The sequence below is a fragment of the Schistocerca piceifrons genome, chromosome X (assembly GCF_021461385.2).
Source record: "Schistocerca piceifrons isolate TAMUIC-IGC-003096 chromosome X, iqSchPice1.1, whole genome shotgun sequence".
NCBI lineage: Eukaryota > Metazoa > Arthropoda > Insecta > Orthoptera > Acrididae > Schistocerca > Schistocerca piceifrons.
The window spans coordinates 481488998-481509802 of NC_060149.1; the positions used below are offsets into that span (position 1 = coordinate 481488998).

General features: G+C 42.2%; 1 protein-coding gene across 1 annotated transcript in view; it reads right to left on the reverse strand.

Annotated features, from left to right (window-relative positions):
* The window catches only part of LOC124722073 (serine/threonine-protein kinase GL21140), a 212200-nt gene that overhangs the window by 169222 nt on the left and 22173 nt on the right, over window positions 1-20805 (reverse strand). The window contains exon 2 of the mRNA XM_047247271.1: window positions 10609-11292. Coding sequence (XP_047103227.1) covers window positions 10609-11289 — 681 coding nt within the window. The 5' untranslated portion in view covers window positions 11290-11292. The remainder of the gene's footprint in view (window positions 1-10608; window positions 11293-20805) is intronic.

The window sequence follows — 20805 nt, forward strand, 5'->3', positions numbered from 1 at the left end:
GCAGAAGTGGACAAGTTAAACATTTGAACTGAAAGCATCATAGAACGATACATTCTATTCATGATTACTCACTCCCTTCTACGAGTCCTAGAAGTTTGTAACAGGAATTTCTGAACACCTTGTAGGCCATAAAAAAAACATTAAAACACTTAGTAACAAATATTTCTCAAACAACAACCATTTTGCTTAAGCTTTATAAAATTAATGATTACACACAGCATTATTTACAGATGTAAGTTATTTATTTATCGTTAACACTGTAATATTTCTTTAACTTCTTTGGAAAGTTACTGCCTTATTCAGCATCCTGTATGTTTTTTGGCAGACTTTTTATTAACATTATACCTGAGTACCAAGGGTTATTTTTCCATTCAAAAGATTGGTAGTAGGATTGTCTGAATTGGTTTTTCCTCAGAGTATTGTGTTGCTTTTATTGTTAACTATTTTTATACGATTAGGTTAAAATTGCTATACTTTTGAAGCAGTTTATTCATGTTTCAAATTGCTTTTTCCTTAAACTGTCCCCATTTGTTTCCCAAGTTGAATGCAGTTTGTTTCCTGTGTTTGAATTTTCTCATACTGCTGTTCCACACTGCAGGTACGATTCAGTTTCTGTGGCATACTGTACATGCAAGCTGTCTGTATATTGCAACAGCCACTTCATAGTGGGCATGACAGTACCGAGTTTTTAAACATATTGTGTTAATACGCTGTTTCCATTTCATGCCAATAGTCACAGTAATGCCTTCTTCAACTTTGTTCCATCAAGCTTTATTTTTGTATGGTGGGACTTTTCTTTGTTTCTGAGCACTGTTTACATAGTGTACTCCATTTTTATAATCAGCTTATTCTCTATTATGCCACGATGTTTGCAGAATTACATACAGTGTGGTTATAATCAAACTTTCACTACTTGAGCCAGTGTAGACAGGAAATTATTTACTGTATGGGTACCCAGCTTCAAAGGAATCATGTTCAGACTGTGTGCTGCAGGATTTGCAGTGTTAGCATCATGATTTACCATTAGGCACCTGTACTGGTATGGCAATGTGGGGTTTTAACACAATTAACAGTTTGCATTATAGATGCAGTAGTCAAAATGGGTCTGGACAACGTGAGCAGGACTTTAAGAGCAAAGCTTTTTTTAAAAAAAAAAAATCAAAATATCTGCGATAGTTCTGCTGCTCCTCTTGAGTATCGACGCATTAACAGAATACAGAGTGTCGCTTTTTCGGCACTTGGGTTGAAGAACATGATTCGGATGTTCAAATTAACTGGCGATTTGGGAACTGCTCCTGGGACAGACCAATGGCCAACTGCGCCACAAATTGTTGAAGTAGTTGTTGCTGCCATGGCCAAGAATGCTGGATACAATGTGTGACCTTCATGCAGTGCACAAGCTGTGTCACAAAAGCTGAACATTCCATCCTCCACTGTTCAAAAAGCATTGTGAACAATTGCAAAATTGTATCTCAAGTGTTGTTCCACGCTGCTGTGGATGCAGGTGGTCATCACATTGAGAAATGTTTGTAACACATGGAAGTTAGAATGCATTACTTCCAATGGTTTTTTTCATCATTTCTCTTCTGCATGTCCTTACAAATGTTTTCACAAAGTTTCCCTGTTCTACAATACACATCTTCCATAGGGGCTTTCTCAAGTAGCAAAAGTTTAATTACAACTGCCCTGTGTATTGCACATTTATATCTCCATTTAGTATTGTCATATCATCAGCACCAAACATTTTTCTCTCTCTCTTCCGTAACAGTATCACTTATAAACGGATCAAATAATAATGGCACCTTTACCAAACCTTGCACTGTACTTCATTTGATTGATTTCGTTTCTGACTGGCACGTGTTCCATATTGACACAGAGCATTTCTTGTTGTTTAGGTATTCCCTATCATGTTTTCCCACAAATGACAGTTTTCCAGTGTTTGTAACAGTATTTCATGAGCAATGCTGTCAAATACTTTGGAAATATCCATGAACTTTGGGGATAAAACCATTTCTTCTCTATGACTGTATAATATATTATCAAACACAACTGCGGATACATACTGTTCATTACCTTTAACCTTTCTGAAACTGTGCTGTGGCCAATGAGAAGGTAGGGCTTAAACAAATAAACAACTAATCCACTATACATAAGCATTTCTGAGATTTTTGATAAGCTTGATATCAGTGAAACTGGTCTGCAGTTTAACAGTCATCCTTGTTCCATTTTTTCTACACTGTCTCACCATCCCAACCATTAAATTTTTCCAAAAAAGGTCTGTCCCTGAAAGAGCACTTTGCTACACCCAACAATGGTGTGATAATTTGTTCCCTAACTAGCTGCATGATGCCATTCAAGTCATTTGATACTTGTGAAGTACATATTTCACTCACTGTGATGACAATGAAAAAGTTTAGTTCTATGCCGAGAATATATATAATGCTTTCGCACTTTGAAAGATTTATCTTGGCTTAATGAGTTAGCCTAAAAAATTATCCTGAATGACATTCAGGAATGAAAGTAAAGGGGAAATATCATCCATGTCTGACATTATCCAGACTGCTATTCTTCAATAACTGTGTGGTTAGGTTTTTACTGCTCATAGATGTTCAATAGTAAACTATTGTGGCAGTATGTGGGTGTTCACCTGCAAGCTATTAATGAGGCTTATTGAAAGTTAAACAATAGTGCATTGTCCATCTTAAATGTGTATAATGGGGGGAGGGGGGTTGTGAACAGTGAAAGTAAACAATTGTGAAATGCAAATTTGCACCTGTTGGCTAAATCATTTAAGCAGTCAGTGTTGAACTTCATCCTCCATTTTTCAGCCAGTATCACAACACAGTACGTCTACACCAAGGACAACAAATGAAGAAATAAAGCAGGCGAATGTCACAACAACACTACTCTAATTTACTCAAAAGGATATAGTGATTTTGGCAGTGAAAAGCCTTTGATGGATCACATAATATACACTGAAGAGCCAAAGAAACTGGTAAATCTCCCCAGTATCATGTAGGGCCCCCGCGAGCATGCGGAAGTGCCACAACACAACATGGTATAGACTCGACTAATGTCTGAAGTAGTACTGGAGGGAACTGACACTATGAATCCTGCAGGGCTGTCCATAACTCCATAAGAGTACAAGGGGGTGGAGATTTCTTCTGAACAGCACGCTGCAAGGCATCCCAGATATGCCCAATAATGTTCATGTCTGGGGAGTTTGGTGGCCAGCTGAAGTGTACAAACTCAGAATGGTGTTCCCGGAACCACTCTGTAGCAATTTTGGACGTGTGGGGTGTTGCACTGCCCTGCTGGAATTGCTCAAGTCCATCGGAATGCACAATGCACATGAATGGATGCAGGTGATCTAACAGGATGCTTATGTATGTGTCACCTGTCAAAGTTGTGTCTAGACATATCAGGGGGTCCCATATCACTCCAACTGCACACACCCCACACCATTACAGAGCCTCCACCAGCTTGAACACTCCCATGCTGACATGCAGGGTCCATGGATTCATGAGGTTGTCTCCATACTCGTACAAGGCCATTCGCTTGATACAATTAGAAATTAGACTTGTCCAACCAGGCAACATGTTTCCAGTCATCAACAGTCCAATGTCAGTGTTGACAGGTCCAGACGAGGCATAAAGCTCTGGGTCATGCAGTCATCAAGGGTACACAAGCGGGCCTTCGGCTACGAAAGCCCATATTGATGATGTTTCATTGAGTGGTTCACACGCTGACACTTGTTGTTGGCCCAGCAATGATATCTGCAGCAATTTTCTAAAGGGTTGCACTTCTGTCATGGTGAATGATTCTCTTCAGTCCTCGTTGGCCCCGTTCTGCAGGATCTTTTTCCAGCTGCAGCAATGTTGGAGATTTGATGTTTTACCGGATTCCTGATATTCACAGTACACTCTTATGGGAAAACCCTCACTTCATCACACCTTGGAAATGCTGAGTCCCATCACTTGTGCGCTAACTATAACACTACATTCAAACTCTCTTAAATCTTGATAATCTGCCATTGTAGCAGCAGTAACTAATCTAACAACTGCATCTGACACTTCTTGTCTTACATAGGCATTGCCGATTGCAGAGTCATATTCTGCCTGTTTGCATATTTTTGTATTTGAACACAGATGCCTATACCAGTTTATTTGGCACTTCAGTGTACCAGCAGTCTGCAGTTTAACATCTAATGAATTGTGCACATTATCACTGTATGTGTAAGTAACTTTCTCAATGTTGGAACTTTAGTATCTGCCCAGGAATGACAATGTTATTAAACAACACTGTTGGCACAAGGTACTGAACCAGCCGATGGCTGCTCTACAACTGGGGAAATGAACCCCAAAAGAGGAAACGAAAATTCACTGTATGATTCAGTCTACGGGGAAACAGAAAGTCCATGTAGAGACGAGCACACGAATAAACATAAAACACAACTGACATAGGCAGCTGATGACCAAACTCTTAGCAACAATGCATGGCAGAAAGTACAAGGTAAGGTCCAGAGTCAGAACTGCCTCATCCAGCTTACTGTCACGTTGCCGGCACGTAAACATTCCATCGGTGGGTCTACCCATACCAAATGTCAGATGTACCCCTCCAGGACAGTTGCCCACACCATTCTGCTGCAGTAACCATGCCAGCTCATCTGCCTCCACTGTAATGTCCACTGACAGTATGAGTCCCTCCACAGTGAAAAGGCTATGTAGCACTGGAAATGTCCAGCTTTGGGTCATGACTTCAGGTGCAAAACCAGAGAGAGCACAGGATACCTGGACAGCAGACTGACCAGTAAAATCCTGAAACTTCCTGGCAGATTAAAACTGTCTGCCGGGCCGAGACTCTTAACTCGGGACCTTTGCCTTTTGTGGGCAAGTGCTCTACCACTGCGCTACTACCCAAGCACGACTCACGACCCATTCTCACGGCTTCAGTTCTGCCAGTACCTTGTCTCCCAGCTTCCAAACTTCACAGAAGCTCTCCTGCAAACCATTCTGGAAACATCCCCCAGGCTGTGGTTAAGCCATGCATCTGCAATATCCTTTCTTCCAGGAATGCTAGTTCCGCTTGGGGCACGAAGCCGCACGTGAAGGGAGGGTGGCAGAGGGTGAGACTGGGGCAGCAATCAGCAATGGGGAAGCACACTGCTGTAAGTAGGAGCCCACACCTGGAACAATGTTGCGACCAACCCTGTTGTCAGGCTGAAGAAGACTGGCAGTGACAACCCAACAGGTTGCAGTTACAACTGATTTGCAAGATGGGTCAGCTGCTCCTGACCCCCATAAATCAGCAATAATTGCCGACCTTTGCAGTCATAGCATGCAGCAGCCACCCATGGTACCAGTCAAAAGACCAACCCAAAGAGCAATCTCAGGGTGGTGCCAGAACATGCAACTCAGGCTGCAATAAATGCAGGAGATTCTGGCATCTGATAACTGGTATCGCCTAATACATAGCCAGAAAACTCAACAACACATCATCATGGGAGAGGCAGTTATGGACTACTTCATTTGATTCAGAACATATGCACAAATGCGTGAAGTGCTCTACCTCTGAGTAAGAAGTCATGTGAAATGGGGCAGTAGTCAAATGGTTTTTACTGTTGAAAACACAAAAGTCTTCAAACTATTGCGACACAAACTCCCAACTGTTATTTGACATGAGGGTCCTTGGAGGTTCCCTTGATGGCAAAAACGATTGACAATACACAAACAGTGGCAGTCAATGAAATGGAGGAACACTTGGCTACATACAGTAAATTTGACAAGGCATCGACCACCAACAACCCCCTGCTGCTCAAAAATGTAGGACCCATAAGTTCTCAACAGATGTTTGATGTCATGATAGACTGCTGATCAACAGACTTGATGTTGTGCCAATGCCTTCACATGAGTCATACCCCAGTGCAACACATGCAGCATTGGGGACTGGTGGTGGTGGCGCGGGGGGGGGGGGGGGGGGGGGGGGGGGGGGGGGGCACCACCCAACCTCCATGGCAAGCAAGATGACACCCTAAATAACAGTGAGTTGATCATGGAAGACAGACAGACAGACAGACAGACAGAGAGAGAGAGAGAGAGAGAGAGAGAGAGAGAGAGAGAGAGAGAGAGTGTAATGATTGTAATGATTTTCTGGAAAAACAGGTTGGTGGCTGTGGACACTGCAATCTTTTGCAGAGTCAGCAGAAAATTCAACAAGGTTTACTGCAAGCTATCGTTCAACATGAACATGAGAGCCTCTTGCTGAATTCCGGATTGAGCCCCACTGGCAGTAGCGATAGCACACCAACATTTGCATGCTGGGCAGTGGAGTTGTAACTAATGCGATAGCAATAATTACTGAAAAAAAGGGACCAGCACTGCAATTGGCGGTGAAAAAAAAGGGACCAGCACTGCAATTGGCGGTGAAAAAAAAAGGGACCAGCACTGCAATTGGCGGTGAAGAAAAAAAGGGACCAGCACTGCAATTGACGGTGAAAAAAAAAGGGACCAGCACTGCAATTGGCGGTGAAAAAAAAAGGGACCAGCACTGCAATTGGCGGTGAAAAAAAAGGGACCAGCACTGCAATTGGCGGTGAAAAAAAAGGGACCAGCACTGCAATTGGCGGTGAAAAAAGAGGGACCAGCACTGCAATTGGCGGTGAAAAAAAAGGGACCAGCACTGCAATTGGCGGTGAAAAAAAAGGGACCAGCACTGCAATTGGCGGCCAGTCATATCTCGGAGTTTGGAACAAGAGCCAAATAAGGGAACCAGATGTTTGTGGTCGCAGATGAGAACAAACTTTGCCCTATACAAGAAAAAGTACAACTTCTTAATTCCAAAAATAATGGCCAGCACCTTGTTTTACACCTGTGAATAATTATGCTCGGTTTTTGGTGCCATTTGGGGATCCAATGAGACAGAACCTCACCAATGCCATACTCGGATGTGTCAAAGGCCAGGGTTAAAGGCTTCCCTAGCATAAAAGAAGCCACACAGGGAGCAACACAAACACTGCTCGAGGGACTCTAAAGCCCACTGACAACTCGCAGACCAGACAAACTTAATGACTTTTTGGTAAAGCCGGTTAAGAGGATGGCAGAAGTACACAGGGTGGGAGATGAACTTAGCGTAATATGCAAAAAAGACTGGAGCTCCTTCAGGTTCTTGGGTGCCGGCAGTTTTATGATGGCTTTGATATGTATGGACAAGGCCACCTTTGCTAAGTGCATGTTTCAAGAAACACATTTTTGGGGAGCAAAAACTGCACTTTTCCAGCTTGCAAAAAAGGCCATTTTCCAGAAGATGTTGGAAAACTAACTGTAGGTTTTGTAAATGCCCCTCTCACGTAGAAAACACAATCCAAATGTCATCAAGGTAGTTTACACAACAGAGAATGTCCTGAATCAACTGCTCCAAATATCATTGATAAGTTCCTGGCACAGATGAGATTCCAAAAACCAAGCGATTAAACTAGTAAAGCCAAAAGGAGATGCATCCAAAGGCAACTGCCGGTATGCATTGCCCAAGTCAATGCACAAAAAGTACTTGTCCCTGACAACTTCAACAACAACTCCGGCTGCAGAATGGGGTATGAATCCAAGACATATTTCACATTAACCATCTGTTTAAAGTCACCACAAGGGCACACTGCACTGTAAGGCTTTTGAATTGCCACCAAACGGGTGGCCCACTGACTCGACAAAATAGGAGAAACAATGCTTTCATCCTTCCAACACTGCAACTTGGATTTTCCCTCCTCATCCATGGAGAAGGAAGTCTGGAGAGGGTGACAAAATTTAGGTTTCGCTGAGAGAAATGTGTGCCTTGAAATTTTCTGCCCGGCCCAATGCATTCTCAAAGCAGCGGTCTGTACGACTGCAGTAAGGAATCAAAATCTTGAAAAGGGACTAATTGAGACACTAAATGTACTTCAACCATGTGGAAACCAAAAACAGAGAAACTGTTTAACCTAAAAACACACTGTGCCAACAGTGAACTGACCACTACCATATTATGTGCAGAGACGGCAACAACCCCCTCAAAGGAATATACTGTTTACTTTAAGACAACTTGATGTCGAAGCCCAAGAGCCTGTATGTGTCTAAATCAACGAGGTTGACTTTGCTCCCGTTTTTATTTGAAATTTGGATGGTTGCCCATCTATTACCAATATCAGCAAAACACACTGAGGTGACATGTGAGTGGCATCACAGACATCTCCGAAGTCCAGTGAAAACAAAGGGTCACCAGACTGACTGGTGGCTCACTGACTGACAAACACTTGCCAAATGGCTTACCTGATGGCATAACACACACATGGCTTTCATGGGTGGAAAATCTCATTGAACATGCAGCAAATGAGAATCAGGGCATGACCACTGGCTCGCCCAATAAGCAGTAGCAGAGTGCCGCCAAGAACCGAAAAAACACCATGGGTGGGAATTAGGACGATGCGATGACACAAACCACCTGAGGTCAACATAGTCAAAGGCAGGCAATGTACACACATCAATGCAACGGAATCAGTGGCATCAACACATGGTGACTCACGACTCACGCTGCCTCGGGAACCCCTCGGGGCATCGGGGGCTGTTTACCATGCACACCTAACTGTGCAACCTGCCAACTGTCAAAAAAAGTCCCTTACTGCAACCGCAAGCTCATGTGATTCTGCAGTCTGGGCAACACCAGCTAAAGAAGAATTGGGCAAGATCAAATTCCTAGTATAGACCTCAGGATCAGATGCAAACAGGACAGTCACATTCAGAATTACCAAGTCTGCATATGAGGGTCTAATGGATTGGTAGATATCTGGGCCAGTAATGATACCTGCATCTGATTCCGTCTATATCTTCACAAATCCTAGGTGACCAGATACAGTATCGTTGACGAACTTCAGGATAGCATACTGGATCACAGCTCCCTCTATACAATGCTCAATTAATGAATAGGAATTCTTCTTTGGTTGGTTCCTCCTCCTCCAAAGCTGCTATAGTTTTCAGCAATGCTGACTCTTCCCTCTGTTCAGCAGCAATATCACACAATGTAGCAGTGACAGGTTCCATCCCTTATGCTGTGTTCCTTGAAAGGCAGTCAGGTTCCTTGTGTTTATGCCCACTTGTATATCCCATTGTGATGTACTTCTGAAGCCTCAGGTCCCATCTTGCGAGTCGACATGATGAGTCCTTCAGGCTAGTCAGACTACATAGAGGATGGTGGTCCATCAAAATGGTGAATGATTTGCCAATTAAATGCAGCTGGAACTTGATATTGGCCCAAACAACTGCAAGGCACACTCTATTGGTTGCTGAGTATATCAGACTCACAGTATGCTGGCACTTTTTGAGCACCTTCCTGAATATGCACTAAAACTGCATCTATTGCATAACTGCTAAGGTCAGTGTGAAGTTGTCTCAGCATTCTCATCATACAATGCTAGGACTGGAGAAGATGTTAGTACTTCCTTAAGGACAAGGAAAGATCTTTTTTTGCAACTCATTCCAGGAAAATTTGGTATCTCCCTGCAGTAGTATCCTTGCAAGCGATGCGTCTTGGTACAAAGTCCTTTATCAATTGCCAGTGGTATGAACACATTCCGAGAAAATCTCATCATCATTGTGCTGAGGAGTTGAAAAATTTGTGACTGCTCTTATTTTCTACAGATTGGGACGGATTCCATTGCCATTCATTAGATGACCCAAAATCTTTGTTTCTTAGGCAGCAAACAGGCACTTTTTTGAATTTGGGCGGAGGACTGCTGTCTGAACACACTTTAACACATTTGTCAGTTGGCTTGTATACTGGTTCCTGTTTGTGCATGGGAGATGGCTTTTATGCTGCCTAATTGGAGCCACAGAGCCGAAGATGTTTTGAAGTAATCAGCATCTTCACCAAACAATGTCACGTCATAACCACATTCCAGTACAAATATGAATAGTCTGTGAAGTGCAACCCTTAGCACTGGAAGCACGTTTATTACGAAAGATGTACAGCCAGAACAGGACTGACTTCCTGGATAGAGAGCAACTATTTACATGAACCCTGAATATCACATAATACACAAACATAAGACGTTTCAAGAACCTTCCAGCAATGATAAGTACTAAATAACAGGTTTGACCTGGTGACCTGCAGCCCAACACAGAGCAATGATAACCACTATGCCACACTGCATGCATCGCAACTCCTGGCAATGTAATATTGTTATTTGTAATGGTGGTCTGAGATATTCTATGGCAACAAATACTGAGCCTGACAAACCCATTTTTCAGTAAAAGTTATGAAATATTTGTTGAAAAGTTTTGCAACAAACCTATCTGATAAACACTCTTGTAACAGTTGAAGGTAGCACATTTGGCTGCCATTATTTTTCACCAAGCATTTGTAGCTGAAGACAACATTTAGTCATTCCCTGCTCAGTACACCACAACACAACTAAATGGTTACACAAAATAAAATGGAACAACAGTAACCAACAGAGGAGCAGATTTGCTGATATTAGATTACTGTATTCCACACTGCTGAAGACCAGAGGAGTAATCACCATTTACATCTGAACCACAGACACACATTTCAAATAGTTACATGAAGTTATCACAGCGCACTTACCTGAGATCCATCAGCTGCATACACTTTCAACACAGGGCCTGTATCAAGTCTCACAGCCTCCGTTATAACTGTAATTGTATGATCAAAAGAAGGTGCATTCCTCTTGTTAATTAGAAGACGTACAATTTTTCTTGGTCTTGTACCATTTCTCACTACAGTTATAACACGAGGATAAATGTAAGAAGGAAAATGCTGTTTCACTGGCAAAGATTCATTAGCTTGAAAACTTTTTGTCTTTGTTTTATGAGCACCTCTCCTGACACCAACATAATTCAGTCGTTTGAATGGTTCTCCTGATCCTGCTGCAACATAGCTTTTCCCATCCTCCAGATCATCAAGTGACATGATTTTCTTTCCAGTTAAGGAGTATAAATTTCTAACACCAGTCGGTAGGTTTACATGCTTTGATAATGAACGAGTAACCTCTGAAAACACACTTTCAAATGACCTATACCTTTCTGTAGGAAAAACAAGCGATACTCCTTTGAAATATACATCAGCATTACGGAAAAAATGACATCTTTTGGCATGTCTTACTGATCTTGCTGATATATTACTTTCATCACAACTTAAATGCTCTAGACTGCTTCCACCACCAGTTAATGATGTTCCATGCTGCATGGAAGATGACAGAGCTGAAGATGATGATAGATTACTTTGGCTGCCCTTGATGCCAGACATGACCTGGAAAAAAAAAAGGAATCACTTGTTATTGTATCTCAAGTGATCATGAAAACTGAAGAAAGATGATGAAAGCTGATAAAACAGGGAAAATTGTTTAGCTAATAATTCGATTTCCTATGTGTAAGAAAGTTAAATCTCTCCTAAAATGAGGCAATTATATAGCTCAACTTCAATGTTCTATTATGAACAGTGGTGCTCATTGGTGTTCATCTGTTACTAAAGACATACCACCAATTCTGAAACATTCAAGAAAGAAAGCAAAAACATCAGCAAAATTATTAAAATGCTGTAGTAGCTGTACGTGGCTGGTTGCAACCTAAACTAAAAATGGATACTCCAGGAACTCTGCACCACACATATGCGACCACCTTAAAACCTTGTGACAGAGTGTGACAACATATCCATTATCAAAATATATACCACACTAGAGTTTAGTTAAATTTTTTAGTTTAAGTCTCAAATAAAAGTGCATCTTATTTTACCAGGAAATAAAAGATAGGATTAAAATTTGTGCCACTGAAATGTGAACATCATGAGCACAGCAAACTGGTGGGTTTTCTCACCCAAATGACTGAGTATATACGGATGAATATGGTTAAAATGACAAATATCATAAAAGAAGTAACAGAAAGACACATAATTACACTCACTTTCAATCACACTCAGTCACCCACACAATCGCAATATCTCACGTTCTCTACGATAGTGTAAAATGGTCATATGTTCCAAAACTTGTAATTAGAAACAGCAGTAATGCAACAGGAAATCTAAAATAATTACACAGGAAAATGAGACTGGCTGATCACTTACAAAAAACATGGATGGCTGATCACTTACAAAAAACATGGATGGACCAGCCACTCTCACAACACATTAAAAACTTCCTCCTAAAATTTTAGGGAACAAGTGGAAAATTTCGCAAAACCTTGAAAGTCTGGCCACATTCATCTGATTGTCAGTTACAACAGTGGACAAATCTGTCATTAAATCAGCTGCTTGTGTGTGTGTGTGTGTGTGTGTGTGTGTGTGTGTGTGTGTGTGTGTGTGTGAGAGAGAGAGAGAGAGAGAGAGAGAGAGAGAGAGAGAGAGAGAGGGGCGGGGGGAGGGGGGGGTGGAGAAAGACAGTGGAAAGACAAAGGCTACCCCCACAGGCTAAGTTGTTTATAAAGCATTAAAGTAAAGTTCCCCTCCCCAGCACTTTAGGGATTATGTACCAACAGCTAACAAAATTTCAAAACCCCTGTGACACTGATGTCAGAATTGGTGAGCGGATCTTCAGCCAAACCAAGGGCTGCCATGATGTCAATAAAGAAAACACATAATGCCAAAATATTCTGAACCAAAAGCAGCACACCAAGAACTTCACAGTGGTAGATATTCCTGGCCAGATGACGAAACCACATGTTAAAGGGCTATGTCCTATGTGCAGCCCAGTGAGTGGCACCTCCTTCCATTGGTGTGGTTGGCATGAAGTCCACCACACCTTTGCATTCGATTTGAGCCCCCACAGTTTGATGTCTCCCACTGACACGATTCTTCTGTCAGATAATGGGAATATGGCTTGTAAGGGGACAGCAATCAACATACGTCATCCAGATATGCTTCTTTGGCTGCTTTGTTGGCTACGTCATTTCCCTGTATCCTGATGTGCCCCGGCCTCCAGCAAAAGACTCTCCCCTTGCCTTGGTGTTGGTGTCACTGTATGGTGTCCTGGATCAGCGGAATCAGTTGGTCTATCGGGTACATTTGGTAGACCGCTTGTAGCACACTGAACAAGGCAGCACACACAAGAAACCTTGTACCATGATGACTTTTAATCCATTCCAAGGCTGTCCTAATGCAATGTAACCTCACATCATAATTTTTAAATTGTTCCAGAGGGTGCACTTGGAAATGTCTGTCACAGAAAACAGTTGAATAACTGAGGGCATTCCTTGCAGGGATCTATCCCTATAAAACAACAATAAAACTGTGGTATGTACTTAATATTGAAGAAAACAGAGTGGTAAAAACATAATCTGGAGTACAAGTATACATGCACTGTGTCTGGCTTAAAATCACTTTTGGCCTCTGAAGACATAAAGGCAGCAATTTGTTCCATCCTAGAGGTCTGACACATCCAGATTAGGGCTGGCACGATCCTTGCCTGGTATCCATAAGGGAATTAATATTGCTTACTTCCAAGTGACTATGTACTATATATCAAACCTGATCTGATTGAAACAGGAAAAGAGCTTGTCTTTGGCTCTAGGGCACAGATGAAGGAACATGTGATAATGAATCTGACACGGTACTCGAGCAGTGCCTCTGGCTGCATACAAGGCTGATTCCAATTCCCACATGAGGAATGTAAGCTTGTTGGCCATCTCATTACACGAGAAGGAGCAGAGCCTACTCATCTCCATAGGCCTACTGAATATCTGAAGCTCAGGAGTTTGTCCTGATGATGCAGTGACAGTAAAAAAGTGTTCAGCTAAAACTTCAGCTATGTCCTTAGGTACATCCACTAAGGGTGCAGTGCTCAGCAAGGTCTTAAGGGGAGCGTACTATCCTTGCCTGAAATCCACCTGAGTCCCAAACTCGTGTAGTGGATGTGCGCCAATTAATGGAAAGCACTAATTCCTTGCAGGAGTTCCTCTTCCACTCCTCTATCAGTCGCCTCATTTGTGCTCCTACAGACCTGAAGCCACAAAGATTTTCCGTAGTTGTACGACTTTTGAAAAGCTGCAAAGCCGTGCGACTGGTTCCAATTGCTGAACAACCTCCCTCATTCCACCAAGGGACATACTGTCATCTTAGGTGGCGGCAAGACTGGGGAATGGAATCAGCTGCATCTCATCAGATCACAAAGGTGACATGGTCCACCATCTCCTGGATGCATTCCTCTAGTTCAAAGACAGCCTGCTGACTGTATCACAACCAATTTGCCCTTTGAAGCCTCCATCTTTGTAGTCTCCTGTCGACCACCATCCAAGTCAGCAGATGGATCTACACTGCAAAGGGGTCACTGAAATGCAAATATGTGACTCTGTCCCACTCAACTAAGTCTGCAGCAGCTGGGGAGCAAAAACGAAGGTCAATGGTGGAAGATGACCCTGCAGCAGTAGCAGTGGAAAATTGTACCATCTGACCAGAGTTCAAAAGGTAGATACACACTAAATGGATGAAGTGCTCGACACTACGTTCTCTGGAGCAAAATGATCTCTGGAGGAAGTGGTAGCGAAGCCCCACAGCACAATGTGTGCAATAAAATCATCCAAGAGGAGGAATTGGCGAGAGAATAACCGAAAGCGCTTTGACAGTGCATCTGAATCCAACAGCTTGTGAAGTGAAAGATATAGTGTAAACTGTGATGTGAACTGGTGTGAGAACTTCCACTCCAACAGCTTGTATGGCTGTGGTAAGAGGGACCGGAGAGGAATGGTGTCTGTTATCAATGGAAACAGCCTACCCACCCATAGCCCTGTCTCTTGTACGAGGGTTATTCCAAAAGTAAGGTCCGATTGATTGCCAAATTGAAACCACAGTGAACATCAGAAATGTTTTACTTGTAACAATTAGCTACACCTTTCAGCTACTTCTCTACGTAGTCGCCGTTCTGACTTAGACTTTTGTCATAGCGTTGTACCAACTTTTCAATAGCCTCATCATAGAAGGCAGCCGCCAGTGCTTTCCGCCAATTCTCCACGCTGGCCTACACCTCGTTGTTTGTGTCAAAATGTTGTCTTCAAAGACAGCGGTTCATGTGACCAGAGATGAAACTCAGGGGGAGACAATTGCGGACTGTATTGTGGGTAATCTAACATTTCCATTTGAAAACGATGCAGGAGCATCTTCATTGCCCCTGCAGAATGCGGCTGAGAATTGTCGTGAAGATGAAACAGCACGACAGTTATGTAATGTTGGCTGCATAGCTTCAGGCGTAATTTCTCACCAGGCCCTCATACTTGGCGGCAGACACTATTTTCTAGACATCTTTACGCACTCACTGCGAGCTCAGAAATGAGAAGAGCGACGTGATGCTAACTGGGGTTATACTAGAGACACTACCCAACACATCTGTGCAAAGCTTTATCGGATATTCATAGTCGTTTCCATTTCGCGACCGATCGGACCTTACTTTTGGAATAACCCTCGTAAAATCATCCTTCCCGTAGGAGTGGTAGCTGCTTAATTCAGGTGCGTTGGTGGCTTTAAAATGAGTTTCTGGTATGTGGACGCAGAATGGTCTCTCCTGTACCAAGAACTGTAATTTTTCCAAATGCGGTTGGTATCCATTTAAGTTCCACTGCAATAAGGAAGTCCCTGAGGAAGCCAATGATTAGTGAGGGTTGTCCTCCTACCTCAACAGTGATGATTTACGCAAGAAGTCTGGGGCAACATTAGATAATGCCCAGCTCTCCAGTCTATCCTTGAGGATATCAGTATCCTCAACTATTAAATCCCTATCGGAAAGGATGAGTACTCACTGATCCAGTGGTTTTGCTGCCACATTCTTTGATTTTGAATGACTTGTCGTGTGACTTTTAACTTAATTATGGGATGAGTTGGTTGCATTGATAGAGAGGACTGCTTACTGGGCCTGTGGTGGTGTGCAGTGATATGTTGCCAGGGTTCCAAGTTTTCTAAATCGTTTTGGGGGTCAAGTGCGCTTTTCCCCCACAGGTACATTGACATGAGCATGCACTCTTACTTCAGTCTGTGGTCTGGGTTAGTGTTGAGGCATCGTGCTTGGGGATTGACTTCTTAATGGGGACAATGCAAAAGAATTAGCAAACAGCTTTGAAAGCTGTTTTTAGCTTCATCATATGGTACATGTGTCATAACCTCCACCTGCTCAATTTTCCTTTTCTCATTATAAATCCTGCAGTAATAAAAATAAAGAAGAACAACACAGAAATTATGTCCAAATATTTGAAAGCCCACTAAAACATTCCAGTTGAGTCATGTGATGCCTGTGACATCATTGGATAGCATGCTGCTCCTACTGTTGTGTAGCTCATTCACAGTGACATCTCGTTTTCAAATTTATGTTTCGGAAAATGGGTTACAAATGATGTATAGTACACAATGCACAAATAAACCTATAAAAACTCCTGAAAAATGATTTCTGAGTGAGTGTTCAAAGGAATGAGAAGATGTATGGAAAGTGGTTGCAAGTTGCCCACAGATATCCAAATGAGACAGTGATTACTGTGTGTGAGTTTCTGTGAGGATCATTTTGTTGTAAGAAAATACTTCATATAAACATGTTGTCACTTGTAGTGTAATAGGTATCTTGCTGGGCTTCTTATGCAATGCTCACAACATCAATCCTCATTTGGAGCAAGTTTCATTTTTTTCTTCCACTTCATGTTATTGTCTTCTTAAGTTTACTGTATTCATAATACAGTTATTTAAGAGCTATAAATTCTACATCACATTAGATTTTAACATCTATTTTCATTTATTAGCTTCATTTTACATCTCATCAATATGACATGAATCACAAGGATGGTGTTAAGGAACTGTACTTCATAGCTGATGTAGCTCTTGCTTTGAAGAATCTGAGAAACATTTTAACAATTACTGCCACATTGTTCTTCCCAAATAAATCATTTAAGACAATAATTTACCAATATCCCAACTGAATGTATTGAGCCCATTGTAAAGCTGTGTCATCCCAACAAAGAGAAAAAATGAGCACTGCTTGGAACCTACAAGAAAATGCAATAAGAAGACCAGGGCACTATGATAGAATGAAAGTTGGTCCTGTTTAAACACTTTTGAATCAGTTTTTCAGCAGCAGTTAAATATGCTGTAAAACAACAGATACCACCTGGTTGTAATTAAAGTGCAACCACTTACAGAAGTCCAGTGTGAGCTGTAATTACTGTATTGGATTGAAACTTGGTATATGTAACTAATGCATCAATGTGGAACCAATTTACACTGGAAAAAATTAGTTCCATTTTTGGTCACAAGGTGCAAATCTGGCACTGTGAAAGCAAGAAAGATGTATATAAATGTTTACATATGTGATGGATCAGGAAGGGGATGTGGGCAGAAAAGATCAAACAAGTGAGAAAGGCAAAGTTGATTTTACTATTAACCATTGCTTACATAATTTGTTCAACATGAGCACCAGAGATGCTGCATCCATAAAACAATGTGATCAACAGTTGCTCACAGTAATATCAGTTACATGAATGCAGATCAGGTGATCTTACAGGCCATTCATCTGGAAAGCCTCTGGAGATAACAACATACATGGAAGATTGCATTAAACAGACCTTCCACTGGGCAAGCAACATGAGGTGTTGCCCATCTTGCATGAAAACAGCAGTTTCCACATAGTTGTGTTTTTCCAAAGCAGGAATAGCATGGTGTACAAAGAGGTCTTGATAATGTACAGATGTCACAATACACCTGACAGGCCCTGTGGGTGTATTATCTAGAAAGAAGAATGGACCAAAAACAAAAGCACTTGTAAATCCACACCACATAATCACATATGGCCAATGCAATGGTTCTTTGTGAAACACTCACTTTAACAGCACCCCCAAATTTGGCAGTTTTGTGTATTCACTGTACCCTGTAATGTAAAATGTTCCTTGTCACTTCATAGAATATTGTCCATCCACAAGTAATCATCTTTTATCTGTGCCATAAACCAACGAAAAAATTCAGAATGCTGCTGCAGATGATAAGATTTCAGTTGCTGAACCATCTAGATCTCGCACAGGTACCAGTGTAAAATAGCCCATATAAATTTCTGTAGTGTTGACTGTGGGATAGACAATTCTTGCAAAACTACTCAAGCACTAGCACTAATGCTACACGGGGCATGTGCTGCTTGGTCAGTTATAGCAACAGCAACCTCGTCAATAACTTCCATCACAATAAGATGTCATCCTCTTCCAGGTGCCACCCACCCAGCTCACCTGTATTTTCGAATTCGAATTTCTTCATCATCATCATCATCATCATCATCATCATCATCATCATCATCCTTATCCTTAAACCATTAAATGAAAGTGGGCCTCTCCTCAGACCTCTCAGCCAGTGGTATTCTCGCACTGTGGCATTGTAGTTGCCCCCATTCACATAAAACAGTTTCACTAAAAGTGCATGCTCTCTTCTTAATAGCCACACAGTTCACCCATATTTTGGCTTGACAAATGAAAGTGTGAATATCACAATGTCTTACAAACTGTGTACAGTGCCAGATTTGAATCTGGTGGCCAAAATTTTTTTTCCAGCATAAATCAGTTCTGCATTAAAGCATTAGCATATCCACCAAGTTTCACTGCCATATGGTAATTTCAGCCCACACTGGACCTCTGTGAGGAGCTGCACTTTAATTATAACCACATGGTACTTTTAAGGTTCTGCTGCGTCCACCACATATTTTATAGATGCATCATTTTCCAGTGGTTTAAATTTATGACCTGAAGGAAGAGTAAAACTGCAATGTATAAAGCTGTTGAAGGAAAACATGATGACTCTCTGCAGTTGTGAGAATATTGACAAAAATGATATTTGAATGTCATAATAATTTGGAACAACAACCTGAACCATATTTCTAATATAGGAAAATAGCCTATTTCCACAGACGGCCCCTTCTGTTATACGCCATAGTGATATGGCGAAATTTTTTATGTTAGAAGCATCACAGCATTTGTCAGTGGAAGCAGTTATCGCAAAATACTCTGTCTTTGCCTGGGTGACATTTCTGGCCATTTTGTGGTGACACCCCTGCTTCAGCACAGCTGCTACGGGTAAATGACTGCATATACCAGAAATTCTCCTTATGGCTTCCCATACTTTTGTAGAACAACTGGAACGACTGATAGGGTCTACGAACGTGTGGCATGATAATTTCTAGTTCTCTTTGATTATCCGCAAAGCTTTGGCTCTCACTATTTGAAAGGCTTCAAAGTGGGGCACCACTTAAACTGTCACAGAGCCATATGTGTGACTTGGATTGCCATCAAGGTATGGACTGCCCTCTTAAGATGACCTGACTTCAGGATGGGTAAGTCAGTGAAATAGTGGATCATGTGTGATGAGGTCCGCCCATTCATGGATGCTGACTCGAATTTCAAACACAGCCAGCTGGCTGAACAGTGCCAAGTTAGCTTTGCTGATCATTCATCTTGGCTACTTCCTTTCAAGGCTTATATATAATCTATTCCACTATCTACAGGATTACACACAGTTCTGCACTAACATACACTATGTTATCAAAAGTATATGGACACCCCCAAAAACATATGTTTTTCATATTAGGTGCATTGTACCATGACCTATTGCCAGGTACTCCATATCAGCGAACTCAGTAGTCATTAGATATCGTGAGAGAGCAGAATGGGGCACTCCGCGGAACTCACGGACTTCGAACATGGTCAGGTGATTGGGTGTCACTTGTGTCATAAGTCCGTACACAAGATTTACACACTCCTAAACATCCCTAGGTCCACTGTTTCCAATGTGATAGTGAAGTGGAAGTATGAAGGGACGTATACAGCACAAAAGTGTACAGGCCGACCTAGTCTGTTGACTGACAGAGCGCTGACAGTTGAAAAGGGTCGCAATGTGTAATTGGCAGTCATCTATCCAGATCATCACACAGGAATTCCAAACGGCATCAGGATCCACTGCAAGTACTATGGCAGTTAGGCAGGAGGTGAGAAAACTTGGATTTCATGGTTGAGCAGCTGCTCATGAGCCACACAACATGCCGGTAAATGCCAAACGTAAACACTGGACGTCTGAACAGTGAAAAAACATTGTGTGGAGTGACGAATCATGCTACACAATGTGGCGATCCGATGGCAGGGTGTAGTATGGCGATTGCCCGGTGAATGTCATTTGCCAGCGTCTGCAGTGCAGACAGCAAAATTCAGAGGCGGTGGTGTTATGGTGTGGTCGTGTTTTTCATTGAGGGGGTTGCACCCGTTGTTCTTTTGTGTGGCACTATCACAGCACAGGCCTACATTGATGTTTTAAGCACCTTCTTGCTTCCCGCTGTTGAAGAGCAATTCGGGGATGGTGACTGCACCTTTCAACATGGTCGAGCACCTGTTCATAATGCATGGCCTGTGGCGGAGTGGTTGCACAACAATAACAGCTCTGTAATGGACTGGCCTGCACAGAGTCCTGACCTGATTCCTACAGAACACCTTTGAGATGTTTTGGAATGCCAACTTCGTGCCAGGCCTCACCAACTGATATCAATACCTCTCCTCAGTGCAGCGCTCTGTGAAGAATGGGCTGCCATTACCCAAGAAACCTTCCGGCACGTGATTCAACATATGCCTGCAAGAGTGGAAGCTGTAATCAAGGTTAAGGGTGGGCCAACCCCATACTGAATTCCAGCATTGCCGATGGAGGGCACAACAAACTTTTAAGTCATTTTCAGCCAGTTGTCCAGATATTTTTGATCACATAGTGTAGGTTTGATGTGGCTGCTTTTTTAAGATTAAATTCAAAAAATTACACTGTCTGAAAATAAAAGTGAAGCACCCAGAA